The sequence below is a fragment of the Salvelinus alpinus genome, chromosome 20 (genome assembly GCF_045679555.1).
Source record: "Salvelinus alpinus chromosome 20, SLU_Salpinus.1, whole genome shotgun sequence".
In the NCBI taxonomy this organism is placed as follows: domain Eukaryota; kingdom Metazoa; phylum Chordata; class Actinopteri; order Salmoniformes; family Salmonidae; genus Salvelinus; species Salvelinus alpinus.
In genome coordinates, this window is record NC_092105.1 from 23,685,816 (window position 1) to 23,705,935 (window position 20,120).

General features: G+C 43.2%; 1 protein-coding gene across 3 annotated transcripts in view; it reads right to left on the reverse strand.

The window, feature by feature from the left end:
* Nucleotides 1-2,079: 2,079 nt before the first annotated feature.
* Nucleotides 2,080-20,120, reverse strand: part of LOC139546527 (putative nuclease HARBI1) — a 54,800-nt gene continuing 36,759 nt past the window's right edge. The window contains exons 3-13 of one of the 3 annotated variants that reach the window (XR_011669250.1): nucleotides 14,576-20,089; nucleotides 5,063-14,448; nucleotides 4,799-4,975; nucleotides 4,647-4,708; nucleotides 4,478-4,564; nucleotides 4,349-4,390; nucleotides 4,107-4,280; nucleotides 3,992-4,027; nucleotides 3,339-3,893; nucleotides 2,947-3,057; nucleotides 2,080-2,852 (exon numbers count right to left, since the gene is read on the reverse strand). Coding sequence is in view for 1 of the 3 variants with exons in the window: in XM_071355010.1 (XP_071211111.1) it covers nucleotides 2,793-2,852; nucleotides 2,947-3,057; nucleotides 3,154-3,269; nucleotides 3,339-3,810 (759 nt within the window). In the remaining 2 variants the exon portion in view is untranslated. Of the gene's footprint in view, nucleotides 2,853-2,946; nucleotides 3,058-3,153; nucleotides 3,270-3,338; nucleotides 4,391-4,477; nucleotides 4,565-4,646; nucleotides 4,709-4,798; nucleotides 4,976-5,062; nucleotides 14,449-14,575; nucleotides 20,090-20,120 lie in introns of all 3 variants that reach the window. The other 2 variants (XM_071355010.1, XR_011669251.1) reach the window with 2 other exon arrangements.

The following is a 20,120-nucleotide window of genomic DNA, read 5'->3' on the forward strand; positions in this document are numbered from 1 at the left end:
TCACCAATATACAACAAGTGCATGGCTTTCTATGGCACTAGTCTTTTCTGCTTCCATGCCTACCATACAGTATGGCGTTGGGTGAGATTTCATCCAGATATACCAACTGTGTGAATAATGGTATAAGCTTTCCTTTATGTGAGGGAAACAGAAACTAGTCTTCTCATGTTTAGGGACTTTCTATTGGTGACTTGACATTCAGGATATAAAGGAAAACATTCTTATCATGTTTGTCTGACAGCTTTGTTATCTCTTCAAAACACCTTCAATCCCCATTGCATTTAGTCATTTAACAATAATTTAAAAAATGAAATGATTTTATATGGAAACATATGTACACTTTATTTATCATAGGCACAGACATAGCCTCAAGGTGTCAGGTGTATCAGACTGCAGCAGGGTCAGGAGAGGAACACACACACACAGAGGAGTGAAAATAATTATCAACGAACCGGCAGATATAAACAGAAATAAAACCTGACTATTTTCTTGAACTAGGCCTACAGTGTTCAGTATTATGCATGGGTTACAGATGTCATATGCACATGCTTGTAAAAAGGCACTGTTTGAAATGAAACTTAACTGAATGTATCGACATTAGACAAAGACAATGTCTGGAAAATGTTGACAGGCCAGTAATGTAATCAACTTACAAAAGGACATATCTTCAGAATAAACTACATGTCACGCCCTGACCATAGAGAGCCATTGTTTCTCTATGGTGAAGTGGGTCCGGGCGTGACTGGGGGTGATCTAGTTTATTTATTTCTATGTGGTGTTCTAGTTTATTTTCTATGTTGGTGATTTGTATGATTCCCAATTAGAGGCAGCTGGTAATCGTTGTCTCTAATTGGGGATCATATTTAAGTAGCTGTTTTTCCCATCTGTGTTTATGGGATATTGTTTTGAGTTAGTGCACGTAGCATCTCTGTAGTCACGGTTCGTTGTTAGTTTATTGTTTATTTGTTTTGCTAAGTTTCACTTTATTATTCAATTATGTGGAACTCAACATCCACTGCGCCTTGGTCCGATATTTATTCCAGCGAACGTGACACAACAGACATGGGTAGGTATCCTTGGTGAATTTCACCCTGTTTCAATTCAATGCCACAATTTGAACAGCAGTTGACAAAAATGGGGAAAATAATTCAATAATGTGGCTAAGGCAGAAGGAATCCTCACAAATTAATTCCCACATCTTATAAAACAAGGATGGCAATACCTTCATATTACAGTAGATTATCATTAATAAATGTTTGTCCCATATCTGTTGTGTCAACAATGGCATGTTGTTGCCGGGATGTGCTCTGCATTATCATCATCGCAACAAGTGATCTGGATTTCTATTTTGACCTGGGGCCTGTTGCACAAAACTAGGATAAGGGATTAAGCCAGGATATCTTGGTGATCCTGGCTCAATTGATCCGTAATCCGGTTGCACTAAAGATGGATAGGGGGCAGGAGGATATGTTATGGTATAAATTACCATGGAGATTTATTCTGTGGAGCTAGCCTGCTCCAGACCAGGCTAAATTCCAGGATCTATTTAATCTCATCCCTAATGTCAGTCAGCAGTCACCACAAATGGAAACCAATAGTTATTTCACTGCTCACTATACATTGTTATCACATATAACTAGACCCACTGTTATTATTTAAACGTTTGTGATCATTAATTTCAATGATTTTGGATAAAAAATGATTTTTAGATGTTGCTATCATTAGATAATTTACAGTTTCCCATAGACTATAAGGCTATATATAAAATGATAGAATATTAGGGCCACAGAGGGGAAAAAAACACAAGTCATAATATTGTAACCAGTTGTTTTAAAGGAGGACAGTTGTTAAAATGACAGATGTGGGGCATTTCGTGAAATTGTACTTCAGTATGGTTTCATAAACAAAGACATGCTGATGTGCCAGAATATTAAGTATCACATTGTCATAAGTATCAAAACTGTAAAAACAATATGTAGCTTTTCTGCAGAAAGAACCAGCCTCATAAATTTATGACTTTATCCTTTTTCTTCAGTGTGGCCCTAGTACTCTGTCATATAAACAAATACACATTCCATATGAATATAAAAACACAATGTGTAACATTATGTTCCTTTATTGAATAAGGACAAAACAAAGCAGGTAAACCATCAGCTCCTTTCGAAACTGAAGTCACAGTGACTCTACAAGATGGAAAGCACAGAATCCAAGCATATTATACAAAATGATACATACACATTCAAAGGTCTGTATATAACACACCCTGCATGTCTGCACACTAAAATAAATGCAGGACAAATCCATACACATCAACTGAACAGACAAATGAATGGATGCAGTAGCCTCCCTGCAGCCTTGTATTACACACAGTATACCGCACAAACATCATAAGAGGCCAAATTCGTCAAAAAACGAACCCAAAAAAACCCAAATTCCTCTGCCACCGCAGGACATATTTAACCAAAATTGAAAGCACACATACTAACTAAAATAATTCAACACATATTGGTCCCTCAGCAGCCGACCACTGTCGTCATCAGGGAAGATTGCCGGATTGTCCCAGTCCATGGCTGGTGGCACTCTGGGGGCCCTCTCCTTCCTCAGGCAGGCCACATTGTGGAGGACAGCACAAGCCACAGTAATATCACATGCCCTAACAGGGCTGACCCTTAATTTGTGAAGGCAGTGAAAGCGTGCCTTCAGGAGGCCAAAGGTCATTTCAACTCTGGCCCTGGTCCTGGCATGGGCATGGTTGTAGGCCTGCTGTGCTTCCTGGGGGTCTGTGAAAGGTGTCAGGAGAAAAGGCTGGCAGCCATACCCCCTGTCTCCCAGCAACACACCAGAGAATTCACCTGTCAACACAAAATCTCATCATTACTACCTCATAAACACAGTGATATTCTTGACACAGCCATGATGGTTATAAATAGGGGTTGTGTGGCTTACCTTGTGATAGGCACTGATAGATTTCAGAGGCCCGAAAGATTCTGGAGTCATGACTGAGCCAGGCCATTTTGCCACAACATTGCTGATCACACAGTCAGCATTGCAGACCATCTGAAATCATAAGATGAGGAATATTACACCAATCAATGCACATCACTGGCAATGCAGAGTGTTCGTCAATGGACAATATCAAAAAGTTATGTTCACCTGAACATTAATGCTGTGAAAGGATTTCCTATTCACAAAATCGGCCTCATGGGCACCTGAGGGGGCTTTTATCCTTATGTGTGTGCAGTCCACTGCACCAATGACATTGGGGAAACCTGTCACACAAAGTAATGAGTATCCTACTATGTGTTAACAGTTGTCCTGTAATTTGTAGATCCTCTTACCTGCAATCCTATAGAACTCCTCTTTGATGTCACAGAGTCTTCTGTGGCCAGGGAAGGAGATGAAGACATCTGCTAATGCTTTGATAGCCAGACACACACTCCTTATTGTGCGGCAAATTGTGGCCTTGTTCAGCTGTTCTGCATCCCCCACTGAGTACAGGAAGGCTCCACTAGCAAAAAAGCGCAAGGCCACACAAACCATTTGCTCCACACTCAGTGCATGGCTCCGTGCAGTGCGGTGCTTAATCCTGGGACCCAGTAGTCTGCATAGATACCTGATGCCATCTGCAGAAAACCTGTATCTTTCATATAGATGGTCATCAGGGAAGGCCAGTGGGTCCAACCGGTCCCTGAAGACCCTTTCTCGCCTGAAGGCTCTCCTCAGCACAAGTGCTTCTTCATCCACCACATCTCGCACGAATGGGCATGCCATTGTCAGAGCAGAAAGGAACACACAATTTTGGGCCTTCATATAGGCTAGTGGCCACACCTGGTGCTGGGGGGGTGGGCAAAAGAGGGCGATGCCTTATAACGATGACTTGGTTGTACTGATTGCTGGGAAAATAAAAAAAACCTTAGAAAGATGCCACCGTCCTGTGTGCTCACAATAAGAGCTCATATGTCATGGCTCACTTGACTTTACGAGAATATACCTAATTTTTATTTTGAGCTGTGTCATCTTCTTGGAGCTGGGGGAGGAAAGAAAAATAATGATTAATACATTTGTGTTACAGTTAGCATACAGTGTACATTGAAGGCATATCTCACCTCCCTCTCAAGTTTTTTTATTTCAAGGTCCAGTTTCCTAATTGTCCTCTTTTTTATTTCGGACTCCAGTGCAAGATTTTCCATCTTTTTCTTCTTGTACTGAATGTCTATGTCTGCCAGTTCTATTTGGCGCCGGAGGTGGTTGCCATACAACTTTCTGATAGCTTGTGAGCTCTGTGAACACAATACAATTAGCGCAGCTGGAATTTGGCAGGATGTGGTGTCCTTTTATTAATACGCACTATGTTGCCAGGCTGGTTTTCCCACTGTATAGCATCTGGGTCCTGTAAAAGAAATTAGATTTTTTGATTTTGATGAGGACTCCTCACCATTGTAGAGTAAATAGTACTTTCACAGTCTTAACATGATACCTCATGCCTTCTGGAATCCAGAGAGATGGTCTCCTCCTCATCATCGTCTCCATCATGTGCTGTTGCTGCTGCACTGGGGCCTTCACCCTATCACATTTAATCGGATTCATATTGAAGCTAGTAGACAAGACATGCCAGGCCTACAGTATGCCTTTGATGGAGTACTCACTGGATCAGCATCGTCTGGTGCTTGTGCTGGTGGCTCTAACAGGAACACAGTGCTGCCAGACACTGCAAGGCAATAGGTAAACCAAAGTCAGACAGTCCAAATTGATTCAATATGAATGTGGTTGTATCCCATGTAGAGATGGAAGGACATACCTTGAATGAAGCGGGTGGCATCTTGGGAGGAACCTATGCTCGTCTCTTTCCCCCCAGGGATCCCCTCTAAGACGGGCCTGCCTTTATTTAGCTCCAAGGCCATGTCCTCTGCTGGGGTAAGGTCAGCCTTTGGTGACCCACCACCCGTGCCTTGTCTGTGGGTATTCTTTTTCACTGCTAAAACAGTACAGACAATGTGTGAGCAGGCACCTTCTGGGTACAATATATGCTTGTGCTTTGTTAAATATTAGTCAGGGACCATACCATTCTGCAGAATGTTCTTGTATTTGATTTTGACCTGCTGCCATGTCCGTTTTGGCCCGTTCATGTTTAATCTACACACACACACACACATTTAATGGAGTCACACTGCAAAAAATTACTTGGTATTTTTGTCTTGTTTTCAGTAAAAATATCAAAAAATTTATCATAGCTTTATACAGTGTGATGGAGTTACTTTACACAATTTCACTCATATCTGCAGTGCATTTCAATTAAAAATTTAACCGTTTCATAATTACAGTACAACTGCATTTTTGGAGATGTGAATTAAATATTTGAATTGTAATTGTGATGTTTCAGCGGAGCGGTGAGTGTGTAATTGTGCACTACTTACGCATTCAGGCGGTCTGCAATACTTTGCCACGCTTTTTCTCTTTGCTTTATCACTGTGGCGGTGTTGCCTTTCTTCTTAATTATATCTTTTACCTCCTCGTATGCCTCCATGAGGATTTGTGCTTCCGACGGGGAAAAGTACGCGGCTCTAGTTGCCATGGTAAATCAGTTAATCTGTGATCTGTGGCGGGGTCTATTTGAGTGAGCCGTGAGCGCGCACCTATCCAGGATTGGTTTCACCTGGCTTAATGAATCCGTGTCTGCTCATCCTGGCTTGGTCTTTGTGCAACCAATTAAGCCTGGACGCACATGTTTTGGCTTCATTGAGCTCAGCTGAGTCATTTATCCCGGATGTCTTAATTCTACTTTTGTGCAACAGGCCCCAGGTAGTTAAGTCATGCATTCTTGAAAGCTCTCATGTAGTTAAAGTAGGTTAGGTTATAGAATCCGGTGTGGCAAATGTGTCTAAAACAGCCATTATTCAAACTTATGACACCTCACATGTCTATGTACAGACCATAAAATATAGACAACTCCAGAAAGGCAAAATGCATAAACTCTAAATGGTATATATTTTTTGTAATTGTATAATTGGGCAAAGCATTAGCTTGGTCCAAAGAATCAGACACTAACTCAATCTAATTTTATTCTTCACATGCTTCGTAAACAACAGGTGTGGAAAAGAGAAATAATAGAATAGTAAAACATGTAATAACAAAAGTAATACAATACACAAATAAGTAACGATAACTTGGCTATATACAGTGGGGAGAACAAGTATTTGACACACTGCCGATTTTGCAGGTTTTCCTACTTACAAAGCATGTAGAGGTCTGTAATTTTTTATCATTTTTTCTTCAACGGTGAGAGACGGAATCTAAAACAAAAATCCAGAAAATCACATTGTATGATTTAAGTAATTAATTTGCATTTTATTGCATGAATTGCTGCAAAGAAACCACTACTAAAGGACACCAATAATAAGAGACTTCCTTGGGCCAAGAAACACGAGCAATGGACATTAGACCGGTGGAAATCTGTCCTTTGGTCTGATGAAACCATAAATCTAAAATTTGGACTCAACCGCATTGTCCTTGTGAGACACAGTAGGTGAACAGATTATCTCTGCATGTGTGGTTCCCATCGTGAAGCATGGAGGTGTGATGGTGTGGGGGTGCTTTGCTGGTGACACTGTCAGTGATTTATTTAGAATACAAGGCACACTTAACCAGCATGGCTACCACAGCATTCTGCAGCGAAATGCCATTCCCATCTGATTTGTGCTTAGTGGGACTATCATTTATTTTTCAACAGGACAATGACCCAATGGACAATGACCACCAGGCTGTGTAAAGGCTATTTGACCAAGAAGGAGAGTGGAGTGCTCCATCAGATGAACTGGCCTCCACAATCATTCGACCTCAACCCAATTGAGATGGTTTGGGATGAGTTGGACCCGCAGAGTGAAGGAAAAGCAGCAAACAAGGCAACTAGGCAAGTCAATTAAGAACAAATTCTTATTTACGAGAGCCTACACAGGTCAAACCCGGAAGACGCTGGGCCGATTGTGCAACGCCCTATGGTACTCCCAATCCCGGCCGGGTGTGATACAGTCTGTAATCAAACCAGGGTGTCTGCAGTGATGCCTCAAGCACTGAGATGCAGTGCCTTAGACCACTGCGCCACTCAGGAGCCCACCGAGTGGGAACTCTTTCAAGACTGTTGGAAAAGCATTCCACATGAAGCTGGTTGAGAGAATGCCAACAGTGAGCAAAGCTGTCATCAACGTAAAGGGTGGCTACTTCGAAGAATATCAAATATATTTAGATTTTTTTAAACACTTTAGGTTACTACATGATTCCATATGCGTTATTTCATAGTTTTGATATATTCACTATTATTCTACAATGTAGAAAATAGGCAAAATAAAGAAACACTTGGAAGAGTAGGTGTGACTGCTCCTGTATATATATAACTAGGAATAAAGAGATCGTAAACAGTAGCAGCAGCGTATGTGATGAGTCAAAAAACTGAGTGCAAAAAGGTCAATGCAGATAGTTAAATAGTTAACCAAATAGCTACCCGGACTAACTATTTAGCAGTATTATGGCTTGGGGGTACGAGCTGTTCAGGGTCCCGTTGGTTCCAGACTTGATGCATTGGTATTACTTTCCATGCAGGAGCAGAGAGAACAGTCTATGACTTGGGTGGCTGGAGTCTTTGACAATTTTTAGGGCCTTCCTCTGACATCGCCTGGTATAGAGGTCTTGGCTTTGCGGAAGAATGCCAAGCAGTTGCCATACCAAGCGATGATGCAGCCAGTCAAGATGCTCTCAATGGTGCAGTTGTAGAACCTTCTGATCTGAGAGCCATGCCAAATATTTTCATTTTTCATTTTTTTTCATTTTTGTTGATGTTGAGGGAAAGGTTGTTGTCCTGGCACCACACTGCCAGGTCTCTGACCTCCCTATAGGCACTCTCATTGTCGTCGGTGATCAGCCCCTACCACTGTCGTGTCGTTGGCAAACTTATTGATGGTGTTGGAGTCGTGCACGGTCACACAGTCGTGGGTGAACAGAGAGTAAGGGAGGGGACTAAGCACGTACCCTTGAGGGGCACCCCATGTTGAGGATGAGCGTGGCAGATGTGTTGTTGCCTACCCTCACCACCTGGAGGCGTCCCATCAGGAAGTCCAGGATCCAGGTACAGAGGGAGCTGTTAAGTCCCAGGGTCATTAGCTTAGTAATGAACTTCGAGGGCACTATGATGTTGAATGCTGAGCTGTAGTCAATGAACAGCATTCTCACGTACAGTTGAAGTCGGAAGTTTACATACACTTAGGTTGGAGTAATTAAAACTTGTTTTTCAACCACTCCACAAATTTCTTGTTTAAAACAAACTATAGTTTGCATGACACAAGTAATTTTTCCAACAATTGTTTACAGACAGATTATTTCACTTATAATTCACTATCGCAATTCCAGTGGGTCAGAAGTTTACATACACTAAGTTGACTGCCTTTCAACAGCTTGGAAAATTCCAGAAAATTGTCATGGCTTTAGAAGCGTCTGATAGGCTAATTGACATCATTTGAGTCAATTGGAGGTGTACCTGTGGATGTATTTCAAGGCCTACCTTCAAACTCAGTGCCTCTTTGTTTGACATCATGGGAAAATCAAAAGAAATCAGCCAAGACCTCAGAAAAGAAAATTGTAGACCTCCACATGTCTGGTTCATTCTTGGGAGCAATTTCCAAACTCCTCAAGGTACCACGTTCATCTGTACAAACAATAGTACGCAAGTATAAACACCATAGGACCACACAGCCGGCATACAGCCTGTCACATCTGCTCCTGCTACGCCCTCTGGTGTTCATCCGGTGTCTTCTTGACCTGCAGTTACTCCCCCTGTACACTCTCTCTCTCTCTCTCTCCCTCTCTGTGTGATTGTGTAGTTGGAGACAGGTGTGCTGGAGTCAGAGCAGATCCCTACCAGCTGCAATTCGTTCCATAATCAAGACTTCTACAAATACTCAGTCCTGCCACTTCCACTCCGCCAGATCATAATCTCTGCTCAGACAGTTTATGATTATAGCCATTTATGATTATTCAAGATCCTGTTACTCTGCTGTGCCTGTTTCCCTGCCTGACACCGTTTATCCTCTCATTGCAGTTACTGCGCTGTCTCTGGCTTCTGTCTCCTGTTCCACATCTCACCACCCAACTACCTTGCTCTGGATTTTACTCACCACCACTACCTTGGATTCCCCTCAGGACTTGTTTACCCTGTTCTACTCAGCTAACTCCAACACCAGTCTATTCCAGAACCCCCAGACCTGTCTTCTGTTCCTCCAGAATATCACTGTCTAGCTCCTGTATTCAGTAAGCACCACACCCCATCTCTGCCGCCTCATTGGCCGTACGACTGTGTTTTCGAGCTTCAGCCTGGAGCTCCTCTCCCTAGTAGCAGGTTGTCTAAGCCCTGAGCAAGAATCCATGGAAGAATATGCCCAGGACTCCCTGGCTGTCAGACATATCAGGCCTTCTTCCCCTCTGGTGGGAGCCGGGTTTTTCTTTGTCAAGAAGGATGGGTCACTGAGGCCATGCATAGAGTTCCGTGGGTTGATTAGTATCACTGTCAGGAACAAGCATCCCTTGCCACCTATCAGTGCTGCTTTTGCCCCCCTCCATGGTTCCACAGTGTTTACTAAACTCGACCTACGGAATGCCTACCACCTTGTCCGCATCAGAGAAGGGGACGAGTGGAAAACGGCGTTCAACACACCACTGAGTGAGACCCTGCTGTTTTTCAGAGCCTGGTTAATGATGTCCTGAGGGATGTCATTGGGCGTTTTGTCTGTGGATGACATTCTTATTTTTTCGAAGGACCTTGAGGCTCACAAGAAACACGTCCACCAAGTTCTCCATCGACTATTGGAGAATAAGCTATTTGTTAAGGCTGAGAAATGTGAGTTTCATGTTTCCTCTGTGTCCTCCTTGGGTTACATTATTGCTCAAGGACAGCTACGGATGGACCCTGCCAAGGTTAGGGCAGTCAGAGGGGCCTGTGCCCACGTATCTGAAGCAGTTAGTGTTTCCTGGGGTTTTCCAGTAAAAAAAAAAAGATTCATCTGTGACTACAGTTTGGCAGCTCCTCTCACCTCCACTCCATTCCACTGGTCCCCTGAGGCAGAGGCAGCGTTCTGGGAACTCACGCACCGCTTCACTTCTGCTCCGCCAGACCCAGAACTCCAGTTTGTCCTCGAGGTGGACGCTTCAGACACCGGGGTAGGTGCAGTCCTGTCTCAACGTTCTCCCTTGGATCAGAAGCTCCATCCTTGTGCCTTGTCCCGCAAGCTCTCGCCTGCAGAGAGAAATTTACATAGGTAACTGGGACCTCCTGGCTGTTAAGCTGGCGCTTGAGGAGTTGCGTCACTGGTTACAGGATTCGATCCTTCCCTTCATTGTGTGGACAGATCACAAAAATCTAGCCTACATCCAGACCGTCAAACGTCTGAACTCTCGGAAGGCCAGGTGGGCATTGTTTTTTGGAAGATTCAACTTCACACTCCCTTATCGCCCCGGATCTAAGAATACCAAGTCTGACGCCCTCTCCCGTCAGTTCACCGCAGACAACACAATTTCCGAGCTAGAAACCATTATGCCATCCTCCTGCATCGTTGCTGCTCTTTCCTGGGAAATTGAGTCCCGTGTTCGTCAGGCTCTTCTGAACCAGCCTGATCCTAGAAACGGTCCTTGTAAGGTTCTGTTTGTGCCAGATTCAGTTCATCTGATGTTCTTCAATGGAGCCATTCTACTCACCTCACCTGTCACCCTGGCATGAACCGGACTGTCGCCTTCCTGCGTCAGCGATTTTGTGGCCCACCATGTAGAAAGACACTCGGGAATTCATCTCAGCCTGCTCGGTCTGTGCTCGGCGCAAAACCTACATCTGGTCTGCTTTGTCCTCTTCCCATAACCAGTCGCCCCTGGTCACACATAGCTTTGGACTTCGTCCCTGGGTTTCCCCCATCGAATGGTAACTCAGTCATCCTCACTATTATTGACCGATTTTCCAAAGCGGCTCACTTCATTCCCCTCCAAGCTTCCTTCCTCCCGGGAGACTGCAGACCTGCTGGAATCCCATGTTTTGCGGCTGCATGGCATCCCTAGTGACATTGTTTCTGACAGAGGACCCCAGTTTACATCCCAGGTATGGAGAGCCTTCTGCACAGCTCTGGGCATTAATGTCAGCCTTTCGTTTGGATATCACCCCCAGACCAACGGCCAGACCGAGCGGGCCAACCAGGAGTTGGAAACTGAAATACACTGACTTCGGCTAACCCTTCCTCCTGGAGTTCCCAGCTACCCTGGGTGGAATATGCCCACAACACCCTCATCAACGCCTCATCAGGAATGTCTCCCTTTGCGTGTGCTCTGGGTTACCAACCTCCCTTGTTCCCTGCCCAAGAGGTCGATGTAGCGGTGCCCTCAGTCCAGGACCACATTCGCCGTTGTCGTCGCACCTGGAGGAGGGCCCGGGCTGCCCTTCTTCGTGCCTCCGTCGGTTGCTTCAGCCCCAGTCTACACTCCAGGCCAAAAGGTATGGCTTTCATCTAAGGACTTGCCCCTGAAAGTGGTTTCCACTTATCCTCTCATTGCAGTTACCGCTCTGTCTCTGGCTCCTGTCTCCTGTTCCACAACTCACCACCCAACTACCGTGCACTGGATTTTACTCACCACCCCTACCTTGGATTCCCCTCAGGACCCGTTTACCCTGTTCTACTCAGCTAACTCCAACCTCAGTCTCCACATCTGTTTTTTCTGCAACTCATCTGAGCTTCCCCGGATCTGCACTCCTTATCTCTGTGTAACAATAAATATTTGGTTCATTCATCCCTGTTTCCTCATCGGAGTCTGCTCTTGGGTTCCCATGTGTCGCTCCGCATAACACCGCTCAGGAAGGAGACTCGTTCGGTCTCCTAGAGATGAACGTACTTTGGTGCAAATCAATCCCAGAACAACAGCAAAGGACCTTGTGAAGATACTTTTGTACCTGTGTACTCCAGCATCTATAGCCACAGTAAAATGAGTCCTATATCGACATAATCTGAAAGGCCGCTCAGAAAGGAAGAAGCCACTGCTCCAAAACCACCATTAAAAAAAGCCAGACTACAGTTTGCAACTGCACATGGGGACAAATATCGTACTTTTTGGAGAAATGTCCCCTGGTCTGACGAAACAAAAATAGAACTGTTTGGCCATAATGACCATTGTTATGTTTGGAGGAAAAAGGGGGAGGCTTGCAAGCCGAAGAACACCATCCCAATCGTGAAGCACGGGGGTGGCAGCATCATGTTGTGGGGGTGTTTTGCTGCAGGAGAGACTGGTGCACTTTACAAAATAGATGGCATCATGAGGAGGGAAGTGATGTGGATATATTGACGCAACATCTCAAGACATCAGTCAGGAAGTTAAAGCTTGGTCACAAATGTTTCTTCCAAATGGATAATGACCCCAAGCATACTTCCAAAGTTGTGGCAAAATGGCTTAAGGACAACAAAGTCAAGGTATTGGAGTGGCCATCACAAAGCCCTGAACTCAATCCTATAGACAATTTGTGTGCAGAACTGAGAAAGCGTGTGCGAGCAAGGAGGCCTACAAACCTGACTCAGTTACACCAGCTCTGTCAGGAGGAATGGGCCAAAATTCACCCAACTTATTGTGGGAAGCTTGTGGGAGGCTAACTAAAACATTTGACCCAAGTTAAACAATATAAAGGCAATGCTACCAAATACTAATTGAGTGTATGTCAACTTCTGACCCACTGGGAATGTAATAAAAGCTGAAATAAATCATTCTCTCTACTATTATTCTGACATTTCACATTCTTAAAATAAAGTGGTGATCCTAACTGACCTAAGACAGGGAATTTTTACTAGGATTAAATGTCAAAAACGGTGAAACTGAGTTAAAATTTATTTGGCTAAGGTGTATGTAAACTTCTGACTTCAACTGTAGGTGTTCCTTTTGTCCAAGTGGGAAAGGGCAGTGTGGAGTGCGATATAGACTGTCATCTGTGGATCTGTTGGTGCAGTATGTGAATCGGAGTGGGTCCTGGGTGTCTGGGATGATGGTGTTGATGTGAGCCGTGACCAGCCTTTCAAAGCTACAGATGTGAATGCTACGGGGCGATAGTAATTTAGAGTAGTTACCTTGGCGTTCTTGGGGACAGGGACTATGGTGATCTGCTTGAAACCTGTAGGTATTACAGACTGGTCAGGGAGAGGTTGAAAATGTCAGTGACTTGCCAGTTGGTCAGCGCATGCTCAGAGTACACGTCCTGGTAATCGGTCTGGCCCTGCAACCTGTTTCAAGGTCTTACTCACATCAGCTACAGAGTGATCACACAGTCGTACGGAATAGCTGGTGTTTTCACACATGGTTCAGTGTTGCTTGCCTCAAAGCGAGCGTAGACGGCATTTAGCTCATCTAGTAGGCTCGCATTACTAGGCAGCTCACAGCTGGGTTTCCCTTTGTAATCCGTAATAGTTGATGGCATCTCCCTGCCTGTGATGCTATAAGAGCACCCAGCTCCCAAAAACAAAACATCAGGCTATTGTCCCATTACACACATACGAATCACACACATACGAATTATACACACAGACATATGGATAGGGTTGAGATGTGTTTCTGTTCTTGTCCTTTAATCCTCTGCCACAGAAACAGTGTCTCAAACTCTGTGTGGATGCTGAATGTCCAACAACTTTATCTGAAGGTAGCCTGGAGTGTGGCTCAAACGGTTCTTCATGTTTTGTGATTGTGCATGTATCTACACAGTGCACAAAACATTAGGAACACCTTCCTAATATTGAGTTGCAACCCCTGTTGCCTTCAGAACAGCATCAATTCATCGGGGCATGGACTTTACAAGGTGTCGAAAGCGTTTCACAGGGATATTGGCCCATGGTGACTCCAATGCTTCCCACAGTTATGCACCAGGCTGCTAGTCATTTTAGATACACACAGGAAACTTGAGTGTGAACAACCCAACAGCGTTGCAGTTATTGACCCTGCTCAAAGCACTTAGATTTTTCTGCCTTGCCCATTCACCCTCTGAATGCCACACATACACAATCCATGTCTCGACGGATCATAGCTTTCACCTGGATTCACCTGGTCGGTTTACGTTATGTAAACTCAGTGTTTGTGTGTGTTTTATCTCCCATTCTATGCTTGGGGTCCACACAGCTTGTGAACTCTAAACTCACTGTAGCTGTACATGGTATGCACAGACGAGAAGCTTCACCTGGGGAGAGAGGAGTCCATCAATCAAATGTTATTTATATAGCCTTTTTAACAACTTGTCAGTCTTTTACAGTAACTTGGACTAGAGCCCCTCTCACCATGGCTATGAGTTACGGTGTGTGTGTGTGTATGTATGTGCACCTTGGCTGTAGGTGACTCTGCCAGGCGAATGAACAGTTTGTTGATGCCTGGCACTGGGCTGAATGAGTAGATGAAGTGACTATCCTGTGGGGTGTAATTGAAAGAGGAAAAGATCAGTGACATTAATCAATCAACTAACTATGAGGTAGAACAACAACAAAAAATCAACCGTTCTCTAGACCAGGAGTACTCCTGATCGAGTGAGACTCACCAGGAAGATGGGCAGCTGGAACATGTCTTTCAGCACAATGGCATGAACACTGTAGTGCCCGCACAGCCTGGCTGTGATCTCACTCAGGAAGTTAGAAAGGAAAAGTAAGAGCAAGATACCAGAGCCTGGAAGGAGAAAGGAAGGAGAGGAAGACTGAGATTATGATGAAAAGCTTTCCCCAAACAAGTGCAGCAATCCAAATGTACTGCATCTGTATAATTGTTTAAAGTATTAAAGGGACAGATCACTTTTGAAGGTTTAGCTTATTTTCAACTTACCTAGGGTGTTGTGGAAGTCTGGAAGTCTATGGGTATCTGCTAGCATCCTGTTAGATACCCATAGACTTTCAGTCATAGTGCTAATGCTAGTTAGCGTTTGCTCACAAAACTACCTCTTAACTTCCTTCATACTGGACACAGATACATAAAAATTGTATCCACGAGTTCATCTGACTCTGGGGAAGTAGATAAAGGGCCTCATTGCCAAAATCCTGAAGTATCCCTTTAAATCTCAAAACTGTTGTTTTCCATAATTGTTATTGGTACAATTCTAAATCCCTGTTGGAACATCAAGTAGGCTGTATGAATATTCTCAGAACTGAAATAACATTTGAAAGTTTACATCAAGTAACAATTTATTAACCAAGCAAATATAGTATCTTACATATACAGTACACAATGAGCACCAGGGGGCAACAAAAGGCAGCTTAATAAGAAATACATATTGAAGAAAAAACACTTAATAATGTCCATGTCTTTAGACAGTAAATAGTGGGGTGTGTAACAACAGACCCTATACAAGTCAGCCTTAATGTTGAACTTAAACAGCTGTTGTGAAATCAATATGGTTAAGACAGTAGTGAATAATATAAATATTAATATAAAAAGTGTAAATGTTAATATTAGACAAGCAATAAAACAATTACATGGAACGCTAGAGCCTTATCTACATCATATTTAGCAGGAAAGACAGGTACAATAGGAATAGGTTGTGTGATTCTCTGAAACCAATTCCACACGTAGAACAAATGAACCAATTCCAATTGGCAAAATCACATTTACAATAGTAACTTTTGGTCAAAGACGTGGATTGGAGAACCAAAAACGGCCTGAAATTGGATGGGAAGTCAACCAACATTATAGTAAAAGTTACTAGTGACCATAATTGATTGTGGGGCAATAGCCTCCACAATATAGTATGCATTGATTGAGGGTGTGTTCGTAAATTCATTTTGGTTATTTACGATTTCAGAGCACTCTCCCTTGAGTGTGCCAGAGCGCACAATAACCCACGATTTTTTCATTGTTACAACTGTTGAATAACTGATGAACTTACGAACGCGCAACACCCGTCGAATATGACAGTTGTCAGTAAAGGTGAGAGAAAAAAAAAAGCAACACAGTTACAGTCACTAACGCTCTAGATAACTAGCTCTGCTAGGGCGAGTTAAATGGTCAGAGTTAGTTCCCTCATTTGTGTCTGGAAGTAGCTAGCAAGCTAACCAACTTTAGCAAGCTAACCAAGTGCTGTTGTGAGACAGCTCTCACGTGCTCATTTCTTTACAATAACTACCAGCAAACGATGTGCTACTGTTTTTGTAGCATTTCTACAAGTTCTAACACCAGATCGGTTGCTCGGCAACAACACAGCCGCTTGCACCAGGCTGCTAGTCATAAGAAATGTATGCAAACAAATCTAGGCTACTGTAGATAGCTAGCTATATAGTGGTATTCAAGCTGTTAATCAATACATGCAATGTCACTTGTTAAATCCACTTCAATCAGTGTAGAGGAAGGGGAGGAGACCAGTTAAAAGGATTTTTAAGCCTGGAGACATTTGGAGACATGGATTATGCATGTGTGCCATTCAGAGGGTGAATGGGCAAGACAAAAGATTTGTCCCTTTGAACAGAGTATGGTAGTAGGTGCCGGGCGCACCGTTTTAAGTGTTTCAAGAACTGCAAGGCTGCTGGGTTTTTCACAAATTGTCCACCACCCAAAGGACATCCAGCCAACTTGATACAACTGTGGGAAGCATTGGAGTCAACATGGGCTAGCATCCCTGTGAAACAATTGACACCTTGTATAGTCCATGCCCCGACAAATTGAGGCTGTTCTGAGGGCAAAAGGGGAAAGGTGTTCCTAATGTTTTTTACACTCAGTGTAAGTGAGAAGTAGACATTGGTCTGAAGCCAAACCCATCAGCCATAACTCACGCTGCTTTGGGATTCTCCACACTTCTTTCAAAGAGTTTACTTGAATACTGCCAATGACTGGGGCGAACTGCAAAAGTCACTGAAGCTGGAGACTTATCTCCCTCACTAACTATAAGCATCAGCTGTCAGAGCAGCTTACCGATCACTGCACCTGTACACAGCCCATCTGTAAATAGCCCACCCAACTACCTCATCCCCATATTGTTATTTTTTTGCTCTTTTGCACCCCAGTATCTCGACTTGCACATCATCATCATCTGCACATCGATCACTCCAGTGTTAATGCTAAATTGTAATTATTTCACCACTATGGCCTATTTATTGCCTTACCTCCCTAATCTTACTACATTTGCACACACTGTATATAGTTTTTCTATTGTGTTATTGACTGTACGTTTGTTTATCCCATGTGCAACTCTGTTGTTTTTGTCGCACTGCCTTGCTTTATCTTATCTATAGCTCTATCTTTATCTCAACTGGCCTACCTGGTTAAATAAAGGTGAAATATATATTTTTTTAAATACTCCCAGTCACTTTGGGAGAAGGGTATGATGCTATGATCTGAAAGTGTCACTGATTTTGCCCGGTGCAATAGGTAGACAGATTTTTCCCTTTCAGAACCTTTCAATGGTCCTAAAGCACACACTCTGCCCACTTGGCAAGCCTAATCAACAGCACCTTTTGACTAAAGCAACTCACCAGGACTGAGATGGCTCACTGGGTCATGGAGCTGTGGGAATCTGGCTTAGTAATGCAAATGAATGTCAGCTCTAGATGCAAATATCCACAAAAACTAGCATGATTGAAAGGAATGATAAAAACAGTGTTTTAAAAATATATATAAAAACAACTACTGATACACCAGTAGCTAGGAATACTAGCTATCTAGCTATCGTTAATAACATAAGTAAAATATCCATGATAATAAATCCAACCATGCTTCAAAATGCATGGATGTAGATAGTGTATGCATGTTAGCCATGCAGTGGAGGCTGCTGAGGGGAAGACGGCTCATAATAGTCGGAACGGAGTGAATGGAATGGCCAACACATGGAAACCATATGTTTGATGTATTTGATACCATTTCACTGATTCCGCTTCAGCCATTACGACGAGCCCGACCTCCCCAATTAAGGTGCCACCAACTACCTGTGATGCCATGTATTTATAATCCATTAAAAGTCACACATAACCAAATGGAATAACCTAAATTCACAAGTTTGCTGGTCAGTTGTTAAACTCAAAACCTAACCTACACATATACATTAGCTACACATACAATGGTACAGGCAAGAATACATAAAACATTTTGTACATCTGGATCCAGATCCATTTGGTGAAGTATACCATTAGTGTGATCTAAAAGGTAAAGTTATCAGTTTAACGGTCTAGGTTTGCACAACTTTCATCTACAAAGTTAAAAAAACGATTCACTGTAATTGGTACATGTAATCTATTAATGTTGAACATATATTTAGTGCTCATGCATAATATTTCACTATGTAGCCTAGATGCTACAGATAGGCCTACTAGTGGATTTGTTTCTCTCAATACAATAGAGTAACGCAATATTATTTTCAATTATATTTTATCATTTCTATGACTCCAAGTATCGATTCTCATATTATTTTGCTAGGAAGTTAACGTTAGCTAGCGCTAGTTGGCTGTACCTGTGCCAAAAGGTCCAGTATTTATTCTCTACCTTGTTCTCAACTTATTTTTAGATGGGGAGCCAACATGTTTTCAGCACTTACTTCCATGACTGAACAAAACTCGTTTTCTCATGTTTCTCTCCTGTCCCTCTGCAGCAGACACGGTGAGCAATATATTTGAAATATTAAATCGCAATAAAATCAAAGTATCGAATCGCAGTCCTTATAGAATCGCAATATATATACACGTGTGTATATATATAGTATTGGCACAAGTATTGTGATAAAATCGTATTGTTAGGTCCATAGCAATTCCCAGGCCTAACGGATACGTAGGTAGAATGAAGTAGGTCGTGACATTATAAAAATGCGACATAATTATTGCTTTACAATGTCAGATCAGAGTGAGCAAAGATCGTCAGATTAAATCAAAAGCGTTGAAACTAGTTCAAAGAAATCATAAGTACAGATAAACAGGAAGATCTTCTGGAAGTCCCAACGGTACCTTTGGTTTCTGTTGCAACCCTGGTTTCTGTGTCCCTGGACTTTGTTTTTCATGGTCCATGTTTTGTTTGCCTGAAATATGCCTCCTGCACATTGTCATTAATGTGTTATGCACATAGTTTTTTACATCTTTCCATGTCCTGCCTTGTAGAACTGGTTCAGCTGCAATACATGCATCACATTCCGTTTTACCTGGAATCTTCATCAGTTTAGTGAAGTCTCCTAGCTGCCGCCTGACCGCAGCCTGAGCCTCATCACTCCATATCTTATGCTTCCTTTGTGTTGCAACAGGACCTGCCTCTAGTCTCTCCTCTTGACCCTGTGCAGGTACAGTCCTTGTTCCACCAACCTCTTCCTTAACAATCTTTGCCGATTCTTTCTTTGTCCATTTTCTGGGGTCCACTCTTGTAAGACCCTTTTTCCTTTTAATAGATTTTACTGTGTTGTGCACATAGTTTTTGATGTCTCTCCATGTCCTGTCTTGTACAGCTGGTTCATTGTGGAGGCATACTTCACAGTCCCGTTTACCTGGAACCTTCATCATTGAGAAAAAGTGTCCCAACTGACGCTTCACCGCAGCCTTAGCCGCATCACTCCATGGCCTCACAGGACTTGTCCTCGCAGGAACTGTCCTGACAGCAAGTTTCTGCATTGTAAGTGTCTGTGCATGAAGTGTTGGCGTAATAACTGTATGCGCTGGAAGTGTTTGTGCAGGAAGTGTCTGTGCAGGATATGTTCCTGCAGGATATGACCTTGCAGGATTAGTCCCCGAAGCATATGATGTTGCAGGAGATGAAAGGCCATAAGGACTTGCAGGATATGATCTAGCATGATGAGTCCCTGCAGTATATGTCCCTGCAACATATGAACCTGCTGGATAGGTCCCTGCAGGATGTGTCACGGTAGGATAAGCTCTCGCAGAATCTGTCCCCGCAGAATATGACCTCGCAGAATGTGATTCTGAAGGATATGACTTCTCAGGATATGTCCCAGCATGATATGACCTTGAAGGCTGTGCCTCCACAGTATATGACTTCGCTGAATACGTCTCTGTAGGATATGATGACCCAGTAGGACATGTCTCGGTAGGATATGTCCTTCCAGTATCTGTCCCCGCTGGATATGTCCCTGCAGAAGATGTACCTATGAAATGAATAAACAGAAGAAAAGGATT